The 14,787-nt window shown below is 42.1% G+C and overlaps 1 protein-coding gene across 2 annotated transcripts; it reads right to left on the bottom strand.

Moving 5' to 3' along the window:
• Positions 1-4,161: 4,161 nt before the first annotated feature.
• COMMD2 (COMM domain containing 2) lies at positions 4,162-13,195 on the bottom strand. 2 transcript variants are annotated; one of them, XM_060274487.1, is made up of 5 exons: positions 12,704-13,195; positions 10,279-10,396; positions 8,831-8,913; positions 7,165-7,338; positions 4,162-4,685 (listed from the first exon to the last, which is right to left on the bottom strand). In XM_060274487.1, exons 2-5 carry the CDS (start codon positions 10,388-10,390, stop codon positions 4,488-4,490), a joined length of 567 nt encoding a protein of 188 aa, XP_060130470.1. In that variant the 5' UTR covers positions 10,391-10,396; positions 12,704-13,195; the 3' UTR covers positions 4,162-4,487. The 2 variants fall into 2 exon arrangements, with proteins under 2 accessions (XP_060130470.1, XP_034989919.2); XM_035134028.2 differs by having other exon boundaries at positions 10,279-10,356; positions 12,704-13,193.
• Between the last annotated feature and the right edge of the window lie 1,592 nt (positions 13,196-14,787).

Below are 14,787 nucleotides of genomic sequence, written 5' to 3'. Positions count from 1 at the left end.
CGATTGGGGGCCTCTCCCATTCTTTCCCCTGCCCATTGCAAAAATACTGCCATGCTTAATCAGCCCATTGGATTTCATCTACGACCGTGTTTCTCCAAAAATAAGACACCGTCTTATATTTATTTTTCCTAAAAAAAACCACAAAAACACTATGGCTTATTTTCAGGGGATGTCTTATTTTTTTCCCCTCCTCCTTCTGCCGCGGCCGGCATTGCTGCTGCGCCTATCACTATGTCTTATTTTTGGGGTATGGCTTATATTCCTTGAATGCTTAAAAATCCTGCTGTGGCTTATTTTATGGTTATGTCTTATTTTTGGAGAAATAGGGTAAAACTGTAATCCTAACCCCATTTACCTGGGAGTAAACGCCATTGAATTAAATAATGGTTTAAATTTAATTTAAACCATTTAAATTTAAATTAAACCATTAAATTGAATGGTTAAAATGGTGCCTTTTAAAAACTGCAGTGGCAAGCAGTCTCTCAAGTCCAAAATAGCTATGTTGGCCCATGAAACATATTCTTTTATTTATTTGACTCAAGTCTATCATGTTACCTGTGGTGCTGGTCTTAGCACAAAGAGCAAAGTCATGCAACCCACAATACATACTGTAGTGTAATGCAGTACAGCTTCTGCTTATTTTCCTCTAGAGCTCTTGCATATTACTTATTAAGTTGATGTTCAATGGACACCTCTTTCCTGTTCATGACAGAAAGGGAGTCAGAAGTGAAGCCCTGTCATCCACTTTGGTAACGAATGGGACCTGGCTTGGGAAATAAAATGCAACAATGGCATACAGGTCTTTTCAAAACAGCAAAGTATGCTAACCAAGGAGAATGCTGAGAAAGCCATACGTGACAAAAAGCTCTGGGACCTGCCAGAGAGAGCTTTCTGCAGGGATCCAGCATTGTGTAGCAGCTCAGATTTTAACACCTCTATAGAGGATTTGCATGTAGTTCCCTATATCCAGTTTTCGTGTTGTTCAGGTTGTGCAGTAACTGGTAGCTGCCTCAGTATCCACAACTGGGATGTTCTCATGCCCCACCCCTGCTTGTTCGTACCTGGATATTTTCTTTCTCTTTTGAAGCAGACAAGATTGGGTACTACAGTGGAACCTCAGTTTATGAACACCTCGGTTTACGAATTTTCGGTTTACGAACACCGCAGACCCATCTGGAATGGATTAATTCACTTTCCATTACTTTCAATGGGAAAGTTCGCTTCAGTTTATGAACGCTTCAGTTTATGAACAGACTTCCGGAACCAATTACACCCATGCTTCGGGTTAAGTACACTTCAGGTTGAGTACTCCGCGGACCCGTCTGGAACGGATTAATCCACTTTCCATTACTTTCAATGGGAAAGTTTGTTTCAGTTTATGAACGCTTCAGTTTAAGTACTCCGCGGACCATCTGGAACAGATTAATCCACTTTCCATTACTTTCAATGGGAAAGTTCGCTTCAGTTTATGAACGCTTCAGTTTATGAACAGACTTCCAGAACCAATTGTGTTCATAAACCGAGGTACCACTGTACTTACACAACCTCCGATGAACTCTTGAATCTTCCGTATGGGGCCGAGGGTTGCTAGCTGCCTTCTGCTTTTTTGAGTAGTTGAGGATATCTATAGCGAACAAATAGAAACTCCACTGCTTCTTTGCTTTCTGTCCCAAGCAACGCTACATAGAAAAACCTTGTGCCTTGCCTTCAGCCAATCAAAACACTAGAACTAAGTTTGCTTCCCAAGAAAAGGTTTGTTGTTCCCCATTTCCTGAGAACTTTGTCAACCCTTCTGGTTTCTGTCCTTCTGGGTTCAGGGACTGTTATGGGATAGAATGAGCCTTAGCCACCCTGATGGATGGCCTTCAGGAGTGAGGTGTGCATGACCTTGTAGCTCGCTCTTGATCTCACAGGAATGTTTGACACCACTGACCATGCGGGGCCGGATGAAGACCTTTAGAGGCCGTAAACACCTAAAAGATTCTGGTGCCCCCCCTATATATCTAATTAAAAATATAAACAATAGAAGACCATAAAATAAACTTTTGTTTTTAGAAATTAAACAAAACCTATAGTAAGATGGGAAATGATCTATAGTAAGATGGGAAATGATTTTGTGTATACCTTCAATTTAATGGGGGGGGGGAATTCTCCTAATTTGTCTAAATGCATAGTCTTTGATCAGATCCTCAAAACAAATCTTATGTAACACATCCGCTTCTATACTTAATAGAGTTAAGGCATCCAGCCTGCCTTGTTGCATAGTTGTTCTGTTGGGGTTTTCAATATACCTCAACAGAGAAAATGAATGCTCTGCTGAGCAATTCGTGATCATTAATGTTAAAAAAAAATATGAAAGCAAATTTCTACATTTTGTTGTGTTCCCAAGATTAAGGTATATCATTAATCTCTCTTATTACTATTGTTATTATTACTATCTTAGTATTATTATTTTTATTATTACATATATGTGCATGCTATTTTTCCATTTATTATGGGAGCCTTTATTCGTGGAACCTGGTTTAGCTGCGCCATATGGTCCATGGCAAATCTGGCAATGGAAAACCTCTGTACCTTCCCTAGATGCCCTAAGCACATGCTTATTTTGCTTATTGGTTAATCCAGCCCTGTGACCATAGCATCCTTCTGAACAATCTGTGCAAGTTGGTGGCACTTTTTTTTTGTTAAGTGCTTTGATTCATTTTCCTGTACATGTGAGCAGTCCCAGTTGCCTTGCCTGTGCACTTCCATGAATGTTTGTACCATAGATAAAGCTAGCAAATACCACACTGCAATATTTTTTCAGTATAGTGATATTTTTTCAGGTTTCCTGTTGCAATGTTATAATAATAATAGTAAGTTTTTATTCATACCCCGCCCTCCCTGGCCAGAACCCGGCTCAGGGCAGCTAACACCAATAAAATTACAATAAAACGTAAAAGAAAAAGAAAAACAGTTAATTAAAATACGGGTTAAAATATGGGTTAAAAGACAATTTAAAATGCAGCCTCATTTTAGTAGTAGCCCATAAATCGAAACCATAAGGGGAGGGAAACATAAGGGTCAGGCTGAGTCCAAACTAAAGGCCAGGCGGAACAGCTCCATCTTGCAGGACCTGCGGAAAGATGTCAAATCCCGCAGGGCCCTGGTCTCTTGTGACAGACCGTTCCACCAAGTTGGGGCCAGTACTGAAAAGGCCCTAGCCCTAGTTGAGACCAACCTTGCGGCTCAGGACCTCCAAAGTGTTGTTATTTGTGGACCTTAAGGTCCTCCGCGGGGCATACTAAGAGAGGCGGTCCCGTAGGTACGAGGGTCCTAGCCGCATAGGGCTTTAAAGGTCAAAACCAGCACCTTAAACCTGACCCTGTACTCCACCGGGAGCCAGTGCAATGGTAAAGCACTGGATGAATGTGGTCCCGCGGCAAGGACCCCATAAGGAGCCTCGCTGCGGCATTCTGCACCCACTGGAGTTTCTGGGTCAGCTTCAAGGGCAGCCCCGCGTAGAGCGAGTTACAATAATCAAGCCTGGAGGTGACCGTCGCATGGATCACTGTAACCAGATCAGGGTGAGAAAGGTAAGGGACCAACTGCTTGATACGGCGGAGATGGAAAAATGCCACCTTTGCTGTTGCTGCAACCTGCGCCTCCATGGAAAGGGAGGCGTTGAAGGTTACACCCAAGCTCTTGACAGAAGGCGCTGGCACTAACTGAGCCCCCACAAGAGATGGAAGTTGGCCCCCCAACCCCATGTCGTCCCAACCCAGCCAGAGGACCTCTGTCTTTGAAGGATTTATCTTCAATCGGCTCCCACACTGCCATCCATCCACAGCTTCCAAGCATCTGGTCAGTGTGTCCAGGGCCGAGTTAGGGTGGCCGTCCATCAACAGATAAAGCTGTTATATTATGTTATCCAAGGGCATCCTTCTCAAGTCAGCTCACGCACAGGAGGTGACATCCTGTATGCACCAAACATGGTTGCTTATTTCAAGCACAACAACAATTTTGACCATAAGTTGGTGCTATTTCCTTTTACACAGTAACATCAGCCAGCACTTAGGGGATGAAAAATTTCTCCTCTGTATGAGTAGCAGCTGGCCCCAAAATGAAAAAAAAGGTAATTGCAAGAAATTAGCCTGAATACAAATACATATAAAATACATATTACTGTATATGTTTCTTTATTCAGATCAGAAAAGATAAGAAGGAAAAATGTTTGGTCATTATACCAGTAAGCTGTACAGAACATTATGCAAAAGGCAGCTGTACATAAAATTAGAAAAGCTCACATGATCAACTAATATTGATGTCTGGTTAGTTTATGATGATCATTCTAACTTGCATCTGACATTATTACTAGATTAGCACCCAAGCAAATTCAGCCCTTAAATGTAGTCTCAAGAACATGGCCAAGGAGAAGTTTTTGACTGGTCCAGACGCACTGTTGTTTGGCGACACTGGTTTCCATGAGTTTACTGAGATGGCAAATACTACTTGATGTTACGCACTATTCGTCTACAATGATTTGTTTTCATTTCTCCCAAAGCTTGTTCCAGTTGCTGAATCAGGTGAAGCAACGTAGCAGGGTCGGTTTGTAATATTTGAGTAGTTTGTTTTCCATTCTGAGTAAGGTGGAGCTTCAGAGTCACAACAGGCTTAATTTGCTGTCTCAGACTTCTGCTAGCAAGCTATTTAAATAGTGAGGTGAGGAAAAGAAAACTCAGTAAGATTTAAAATGAAGAGATGTGCTAAGAATAGCAATTAACAAAAGCATTCTAATTCTCAGCATTCATAAGTCAAAAGGGAAATGTAGATATATTTTACATTGTGTACCTACTACATTATGATATCCACCCTTTAATTCAGAAGGACAATTGGATATACTGGGTTAAGAACTAAAATGAGAACCAAACACTATTATCTTCACTGTTGTAATTTTGGCCTTTTAAAGTAAGAGTATAACAAAACCCATGAACAACCAAATGAATCTTAAAAATAAATTTAAAATACCAACCATTTTGATTCCTAACTCTACTTTAACAGTTGTGGCCTAGTTTTGGAGTTCCCCAAGGGAAATACTGGAGAAATAAATCAGGGTCTTATATTCCTATAAACATTACATGGGATAATGTTTCAACTGAGCCACTTTTGCAAAGTCAAATGCTTAAATGCCAAGGCAGCCATGTACTGTAAATTGAACTTCCATAACTGCTGGTGGCAAAGCACTGAACCTAACTGCTGAAAATACACTTCTGTGTCTAGAAGAAAATCAGTGCTAGGTTGTAGACCCAAAGTACAGTGGTGAAGAAATCCCTTTTGCCCAAGCAAATGAAATTTATAAACAGAGATATAGAGATATATATACTTGCATGCATTTTCTAATCCCAGTGGCAGAAGCTGGGGTAGTAAATAATCAAAGGTGTTAATTTTTTTCATAAACAAATTTTAGCCAAAAGCAAAGCCAGGGGCAGTTGAAATCCCTGAAGGTAAATAGGCTTTGCCTACATTGAAAACTTTCTTCTATATTGTAATGTTTATAGAAATATAAGAGCCTAATTTACTTTCCCAGTACTTTCCTCATACTTGGGGAATTCAGATTACGGTAGATTTTGTGTTTCAATATTCATGGCAGACTCAAACCCTGTGATTACTGAAAATATAGCCAAGTTCAGGCATCCCCAGACTTCGGCCCTCCAGATGTTTTAGACTACAATTCCCATCTTCCCCGACCACTGGTCCTCTTAGCTAGGGATCATGGGAGTTGTAGGACAAAACATCTGGAGGCCCACAGTTTGGGGATGCCTGGCCAAGTTCCTTGCTGTAGCCATCAAAACTAGGCCACAAAGGGAAGATGAATTTTGGGTCTAATTGTCTGCATTTTAAAAATATTACTTTTTGATTGTTCATGGGTTTTGTAACACTCTTATTTTAAAAGGCACAACTGGTGTACACGCAAATAGTCTCCCACCCCGCTGCAGCTGTCTCGATAACCTTATGCTGTATCTGAGGTTTATGGTCTGTAGACCAAATAAACTAAACTGGGGGGGGGGGGATTTCCAGGAACTAGTGTTATTTTTTGAGCTTGACTAACTGCATGAAATGCTCCCTATTAGGCCTCTTCTGGTGTGGGAGGAACAAGATGAAATGGATAAACATTTCAAAAACAGATCAGTGCCTTTGGTTGGCAATTTCTGGCTTAAGACTAAACTCAGCTCAGGGAAGGTTGGAACATGGATCACCAAAGACCTGCCTGGCCAGCTACAGTTGCCACAGGTTCATAATAGGCTGTATACTAACACGGAGTCAGTAACATAAAGGAGGTGGGAAGGAGGATATGGAAGATGAGAAGATTTGAGGAAAATCACAACTCCTTTCATAGGGTTGGGGGACTTGTTGTGCAACCTCGGGCTCAAAAGGCTGTGGCTCTTTGAGAGTACCTACATATGCAGGTGGGAGCCTTCTTGCTTATACCGACGTTATGTAAGCTATTCTGGAAGCTTTTCAGCTAAAGAGCAGGGTAAAATGCTTAAGGTGGTAGTGAACATTTAAGGTTTGTGTGTACTTGCACATGTATGCGAGTCACCCTTGCACTCAGCTCACAAATAGCTTTCCGCACAATTTGTTTGCTGATTTTTATTATACAGACTAGTTTGCATACTTGACCTCTTACTGGCTCTGTTAAAGTTGACATTTTTCCTAGTTTCTTAATTCTGATTTCATTTTTTTGTTAAGCTGCATTTTCAACAGCTTATTCAATGTCCTCTGATTTAAATTTTTTTTAATGGCAAATTTTAGCAACAAGCTGCTGCTTTCAAAATCAATGCTCCAATTCCACAAAATGTCAATACAATTGTCTGTAACCAGGCCGAACACTGGTGTACTGGCTGAGCTAGTTCTGATACAGAGGTGGGAAATTCTGTCTTAATATTAAAGTACAGCTTCAAAGTACATGGAAGCCTAAGTAGGCTGCATTGTGCTGGTAAATCACTGGGGAGATAACTGTGCAGGTCACTTTCTACTGTTCTATCATGAATAATCGTATGCAAAAAATGTGTATGAATAATATTACTGCTACCGGTACCACTGTAATTTTGAAACCATTGCCTTTAGCAGTTTGTGTCATGTCAAATGTAAACAGCACTATAAACTAAAGATTTTCACCCTTACCTGCACATCTAGTCTCCATTCAAGACTGTGATAACTAGGCAGCTTTGGAGCTAGTTCAGTAAGAATACTTCTGATCTCCTTCCTATTGTCAAGATACAGCTGAAGCAATACGGAATTCAATTCTTCAGAGAATCCTAGTACAAGTATAGAGTCTTGGAAATCTATCTCCGATATCTAAAAATTAGAAATAGAATGTTGAGTTCCTGATTGCTTCTATTACTTTTTACTTACATAGGAAACTGTCATATATTGAGTTGCACCATTGGTCCATCTGCCTCCAGATTGCCTACTGTCTGGCAGCAGCTCACCAGGGTTCAGGCAGTAGTAGCCTTTTCCCAGCCCTGCTTGGAAATGCCTGGGATTAAGCCTGCACGCAAAACAGATGGCCCTTCTCCTGCTCACAGTCTTCGTAACTTTGTGTAAATATTGCATTTCCAACTGTGAAGTATGTGCGAAAGGAAAACATTTAATAAGAATTGATTAACTGCAGTATATTAATGCCAAATGGAAAAAGGAAGCAGAGGCCAACATAGAAAATAATTCACAACATTCATAATGCAACACCATCTACAGAAATATTGGGTGACATTGAATTAAAGCACATGAACACGGGTGGCGCTGTGGGCTAAACCACAGAGCCTAGGGCTTGTCGATCAGAAGGTTGGCGGTTCGAATCCCCACGACGGGGTGAGCTCCTGTTGTCCGGTTCCAGCTCCTGCCAACCTAGCAGTTCGAAAGCACATCAAAGTGCAAGTAGATAAATAGGTACTGCTCCAATGGGAAGGTAAACACCGTTTCCATGTGCTGCTCTGGTTCGCCAGAAGCGGCTTTGTCATGCTGAGCACATGACCTGGAAGCTGTACGCCGGCTCCCTCGGCCAATAACGCGAGATGAGAGCCGCAACCCCAGTCGGTCACGACTGGACCTAATGGTCAGGGGTCCCTTTACATTTACCTTTAAGGTTATTTATGTCCACTGATTTGAATGGCTTTACTCTATATCTATATGATGTGCTCTGTTCCATGGGATCACGAAGAGTCGGACACAACTAAACGACAACAACTACTCTATATCTAACACTGGATATTACCCATAGTTTACAATGTGACATGCCCTCTTATTCCAAATTTGTATATGGTGCATCTCATTTATGACATCCATGGTCAGATGACCATTTGATACACAGGGCAGAAACTAGAATAAAAACTAAACCTAATCATACAGAAGAAACCTACTGAATTTTTCAGATTTAATCCTCTTAATATACATAAGATTCTATAAAATGGCTTTTATCTTTTTGAAAGCTGGTATCCAAAATAGCACTAAGTCCTGGTCCTGTCAGTGTTTCTTTCACTCGCCGCCCCCACCCCACATTGGTAGAAATCAGCAGGTGAAGTTTTCACAATGTGGAGACAGGCATTAACACCTGCTGATAAGCAGCAGAAGGGACTGATATAAAAGAAGCTGGCAACACTATATGGAGGATGCAGCAAAATAGGAGTTTGCACTAATTTTTCTGAGCTTTCATCTAAAACACCACATCTTGTAACTGTGATCTTTATTTCCCCCCCCCCCGCCGCCGCCGCCGCCCCCAACCCACATATCCAAATGGGTAAGAAGTTCAAAGCATCTGCCTAGCTCACTAAGAGCACTATGAGTTACTTACCATGAGTTTTGAGCTCTCAGTGAGAAGGTATGTTAATCCTTCTACACCGTGCTGAATTGTTTCACTACTAACATTAAGTTTTCCTGAAAAACGGAATGAGAAAACATCAAACATCTGATCCAATACAATATACATGCAAATAAATCTAAAAAAAGAAGAAGACTAAGCACACTTAGTCTGCATATCCTTGTACTATATATGGTATATAATAATGGAAAGTAGAGGCAAAAAGAGGCCTCTAGCTTAGAATATTCCACTGAAGTGTACATGAAGATTATGGGAGAGCAGAGGCCTTAGTAAATAGTGCTAAAATTCTAGACTTAACTAATCTTTGATGCATTTTGTACTACAGCTGCTGTCTCTTCAGAATCTATCAGGGGGGAAAGTAAACAAGCATCTTCTTAACAAATATTTGAGAAAAACAATATAGACCCAGGACCCACCTTTATGTTCAGAAAAGTAAGTGACACAGTGCTCCAAGGACTGTGCCATTTAAGAATGTCACTTGGAGACAGCATAATTCCATGTTTCTCTCTGTCAAAATTCTACACCTGTGTAGCTTCGTCCACTTTTCTTCCTAAACAATTTTTTTTCACATAGAAGCATTCAAACATGCCACCATTCTCCTCTACATTCTCATGGCAAACAGTGCTAGGATGGCACCATTTGTTTTCTAAAGGCACAGATCGACTCGTACATCAGCAACCCGCAAACTGCTGCATCTGCACCAATGAAAGCTCAGTTCATTTCAGTTGAGCTTACAAGTACTGCCGGTACAGCCTGACAAATCTGTAGAAAATAATTTTGTTGCTGCTTTGTAATAACTGGAGGAAGCTACAGGTGTCATCATGTTCCATTCAAATCAAAGATGATGATTTATTTCACTCAAAAAAATTCTTTAAACAGTAAGCCCTCAACATGGCATAATTTCGGCAAATTGCTTTCTGAAGTGCTTCTCACCTGCCTCATTTTAACATCACTCTAGCAAGGGATTTTGACTGCCCGTCTGTCAACTATGTGACATCATAATGACATAGTGTAATTGGCAGGTAGCTGGCCCTGCTCACGTTTCAAATTTGGTCACTGAGGTTGATGCTGATAAGGATCTGGCCCATAGAGCCAAAAAGATTTACCATCCCTGCTTTAAACAAACCACAATGTCAGACATGGATAGAGCAGTAAGCTATTTCCATCCTGGTTTATATACGGTACATGCTCTTACCATGGGAGGAATGAAACAAGTGTCATTGGGAGCAATGTGCACAGTTTGATTAACTGAGTCAAGTACCTTAGTTTACCTTTGTGTGAAAACACAGCTATTCTTGGTCCAACATATAATTTTTCCTGGACCAACATTGTTACCTCTGAATTGGACCGATATCTAGCAGTGTATTGATTCAAGGCCCTTGGAAAATACTGCCCTTCAACCACACTTGTCAAATTCTTACTTGCTGCTCCTTCATAGATTTTGGGGTTTGTGCCTTTTCTTAGGAACTCCAGCGCAATACGGCCAAATTCATTGACAACTGAAAAGAAAGAAGATTTGTTTGCAGAATTCATTGACAACTGAAAAGAAAAAAAGAGATTTGTTTGCAGAACCAGGAAACTAGATGATGGCTTGGTTGTAGAAAACCAGACTTCATTAGAAGTAGCTCAACTTAATATTGCTTATCTCAGCCTACTGTAAATTGTGAATACATTTTTTAAAATTTCCACAAGGCAATTTTTATGGTAGTAAAAGTCAGCAGGAATGGACAGAGTACTAAAGCGTGCATCCTAAATTTCTGATCCTTGTGAAAGTAAAGAAATGCATTTTTTTTTATTACAGTTGTGAGATTTCCATTGTGTAGCAGCTAAGGATTGATGGTTTTACAGTACCTATATTTGGATAATTTTATTTAGTGTTTTTAATCTCTATTTTAAAAATAAATAAAATAGTATTTTATAATATTTTATGTAAACGCCTTATTTATTTATTTATTGGCACATAGGTTTTGCTTACTAAAATATATAAATACCTAGTCAGCTTAAAGGGGACATGGGGCTGCTGAAGACCCCCATCTCTAAATATTTGCCTGAGAACATAGGATGTCACCACATTTGACATCGCCCCACTACCAGGCAGGAGGAGCTAGTGAATTGTGGCAGGGAAATACCAAGTGAGATGATGTCTTAGCATGTTTTAACAGGGAGATACATGCCAGTGACAGCCACACCTGCCTGCCCAATAACGTCTAGTTAAGACTCTGAGAATGTGAACTGGGAAGTTATTAACTGAAATGTTACCTCTGTTCTATGAATTTGGGGGTCACAGCCCAGCTGTGTGTTTGCTGCCTTGGCCCTCCTCCACAACATGGAGCGTTATAATAAAGACCTATGTTATAGGGCTACTGTAAATACTACTAAGCTAAAATATGTGAAGCACTTAGAAAGCTCAAAGGTCCTACATAAATATTTACTATTAAAAGCCATAGCTAATCATAAGCTCACACATAAAATGCATAAAGCAAACATATAGAGGTGGGGAGGAAGCGAGTCTCAGCTCCACGCAGGCCCAAACCTGAAACATATTGTAAAGTGAACAAATTTATTCACAAATCAGTGCTGATTTCTATTATATACAACTGTGGTAGTGTAGGGGAAATGAAGCTAGATGTGTTGTGCAAACTGTATCAGTTTGTTACAGGTAGGTAGCCATGTTGGTCTGAGTCGAAGCAAAATAAAAAAATTCCTTCAGTAGCACCTTAAAGACTAACTAAGTTTTTATTTTGGTATGAGCTTTCGTGTGAAAGCTCATACCAAAATAAAAACTTAGTTGGTCTTTAAGGTGCTACTGAAGGAATTTTTTTCTTTTGTATCAGTTTGTAGAAGTGCTGTACAGGAAAACAAGAGGCGGATTTAGGGGAGCACGACCAGTTTGCCCACACTTGGCGACGAACCAAGAGGGCACCACAAGGGGTGCCACAATGATATAATTGGGATGCTGGTGGCGCTGTGGTCTAAACCACTGAGCTTCTTGGGCTTGCCGATCATAAGGTTGGTGGTTACCTTTGCCACAATGATGCCACAGAGGGCGCGGGGGGGGGGGAGAGACGCCGAATTTTGGCATCACCCAGGATGCCACTGAAATATGAAAGATCAAAGTCCGCCACAGAGAATAATGCTGCAATCCCAACCATGTCTTCTAAGACAGCGAATCCCACTGAATTCAATGGCCTTCACTTGGCCCAGTGCTTTGTAGTGATGCTCTTCCAAGAGAGATTTTTCTCTCAGCCTTGCAGCATTTGCTGAAAACTTTTCCTATGCCGACCATTCAAGAAAAGCACTTTCAGTCATGGGTGGGCTACCTGCTTTAATTTCTTTAAGTGGTTTTATTTGACATACACAAATATTTTTATATAAATAAATGGGGTTAGGGCTGCAGCGTTTTATCCATTGTATCAAATTCGATGTCATTTGGCGTTGGTTTGTTAAAAATTCAGAAAACTAATAAGTATTATTTACCGCCACCACCCCTAGAAAGAAAGAAAGAAAGAAAGAAAGAAAGAAAGAAAGAAAGAAAGAAAGAAAGAAAGAAAGAAAGAAAGAAAGAAAGAAAGAAAGAAAGAAAAGCACTAATCTCGAAGAGTTGGGTTTTTTGGACTTTTCAGGGTTCGATCCCATAAATGCTTGCCTGGGAGCAAATCCCATCGAAAGAAACGGGGCTTAACACCGACAGGGCAATCCTGACCCGTGTCTAACTCACATCAGAAGTAAGCCCCGTTGACTTCGGTGGGATTTGCCTCCAGGTAAATGCGCACATCCCAAAAAAGGGGGTAGGTTTGGGCTGCAATCCTAACCCGGTTGCCTTTTAGCCCCACCCCCTGCTCGTACCTGAGCTCTCCACCTGGAGAAGGAAGCCCAGGTGCTCCTTATGCTCCTCCGACAGGACCAGCAACATCTTCCGCAGCTTGGCGCCCCCCGCCGACCGAAACCGACGCCGACCGTAACCCCGGCGCCGCTGCTGCGCGTCAGGCGGAACCTTCCCCCGCAATCACTTCGGCGCCTCAGCCAAAGCTGCCCGGCCGGGAATCAACTCCCGCGCCGAACCGTTCCGCCTGCTGATTCTGTCCCCACGCAGTAGTACAGTATTTCAACCCATCCCCTCGCGGGGCGTTTAGGAATCGCTAGGCGGTTGTCAGGCGGCCCCCTGCGGCTGACAGCTGCCTTAATGCATTCATTAAGGGAAGCTTTTAACGTTTAATATATTGTTGTATTTTAATATTCTGTTCTGTTGGAAGCCGCCCAGAGTGGCTGGGGAAACCCAGCCAGATGGGCGGGGTATAAATAATAAATTATTATTATTATTATTATTATTATTATTATTATTATTATTATTATTATCATTAATTAAGGCATAAGTTTTCGTGGAGGTTGCTTAACCAAACGCATGAAGCAGTAGAGATGTCTGCTGCAAATAACACATGTGAACATGGGCGTAGCCAGGATTTTTGTTGCGCGGCGGGGGGACGGGACCTCAGTTAGTTATGTATTTTTTATTGATTAATTTGATTTGGGGTGCCCGCTCTGCACTCCCTTGGCTATGCCCATGCATCTGAAGAGGATTTGGGGCCCCCTCTAGATTAGAACAGGGTGTATCAAACTTGGGTCTCCACCTGTTTTTGGACTACAAGTTTGGGAAACCCTGCTGTAGAGTGGTGGTGGTGGTTTTTCGCAGGTGCGTTCTGCAACATGCAGTTGATGTGATAATAGTGTGGATTTATAGTGAACTGCACATCATTCCCCTTTATAAGTTGTTCTGTGATACATCTGCAATGTTGCTGCACTGCTGCCTTCTGAAGAGCAAGGAACGTGGGGCAAACACCCTGCCCTGGACATTTGTGGCATAGAAAGTTGCAGCTATTTTGTTGCAAGTTGTGGGATACGCACCAGTCGGAAAATGAAGCGGCACATACCTGCCCTGAAACTTTTGCAGGTACAGATAGGGTTGCCAGACTCAATAGAGAACAGGACTTCTGTGCCTTTAATTGCCCTGCTCTCTTTTGAGTCTGGAAACCTTAAAGAGAAACCAGCAGACCCTTTGTTTAATTTCAAAGCAAAGGGTCTGCTGGTTTCTCTTTAAGGTTTCCAGACTCAAAAGAGAGCAGGGCAATTAAAGGCACAGAAGTCCTGTTCTCTATTGAGTCTGGCAACCCTAGGTACAAATGATATTGAAAGCGGGATCGGAAGTTCCCTGGTATCATTAGCACATTGGGAGGGCTTTTGGTCGCATGGGTTGCCAAGGGAACAAGTAGGCCAAAACGGTAGCTTGGCCCATAGAATCAGAATTGTAGAGTTGGGACCCCAAGGATCATCCAACTCAGGGCCGTCTCAAGCCGGTCGGGTGCCGTGGCGCAGAGATCGCTCCGGTGCCCCCGCCCTGGTGGGCGGGCGCAGTGCGCAACATGGCTTCCGCGCGCCTTCGCCGCGCAGTGCCCTCCTGCCAGCCTGGTGCCCAGCGCCACCGAGACTACCCCTAGAGCCGGGCCTGATCCAACTTCCTGCAGTGCAAGAATCCTGCCCACAGCTGCCCCTAGGTGAGCTCCATGCAGGAACTCTACTTCTGCTGATTGGCTCAGCTGTGGCTAAGTGTGGAGGCATCCCCAACCCCCAAGAAATATTTTCTTGTGTGGGGTTGTACCCTGGATTCAAACCTAGGACTCCTGCATGTGAGACCTGAATTCTTCCACCAAGCTTGGGCTCCTTCTGTAGCCAAATGTGACCTTTTTTGTTGATCTTACTATACATGTGCGGTTCATTCTCTACAACAGTGGTTAAGAGGGGAAGGTCAGAGACAAGAAAAAAGGAGATGAAAAGGTACAACTGCTTAATTTCTAAGATTCAGTAAGCTGCAAAATGTGCAAGTGCTTTTACTCTGCTAGAAAGGTTTCACAGCCCGTTTACTTTTTGTATTTCTC

This window comes from Zootoca vivipara, chromosome 5, assembly GCF_963506605.1.
Source record: "Zootoca vivipara chromosome 5, rZooViv1.1, whole genome shotgun sequence".
Taxonomy (NCBI): Eukaryota; Metazoa; Chordata; class Lepidosauria; order Squamata; family Lacertidae; genus Zootoca; species Zootoca vivipara.
Note: the sequence above shows the minus strand (reverse complement) of the source record. Positions and strands in the feature narration are given on the sequence as shown.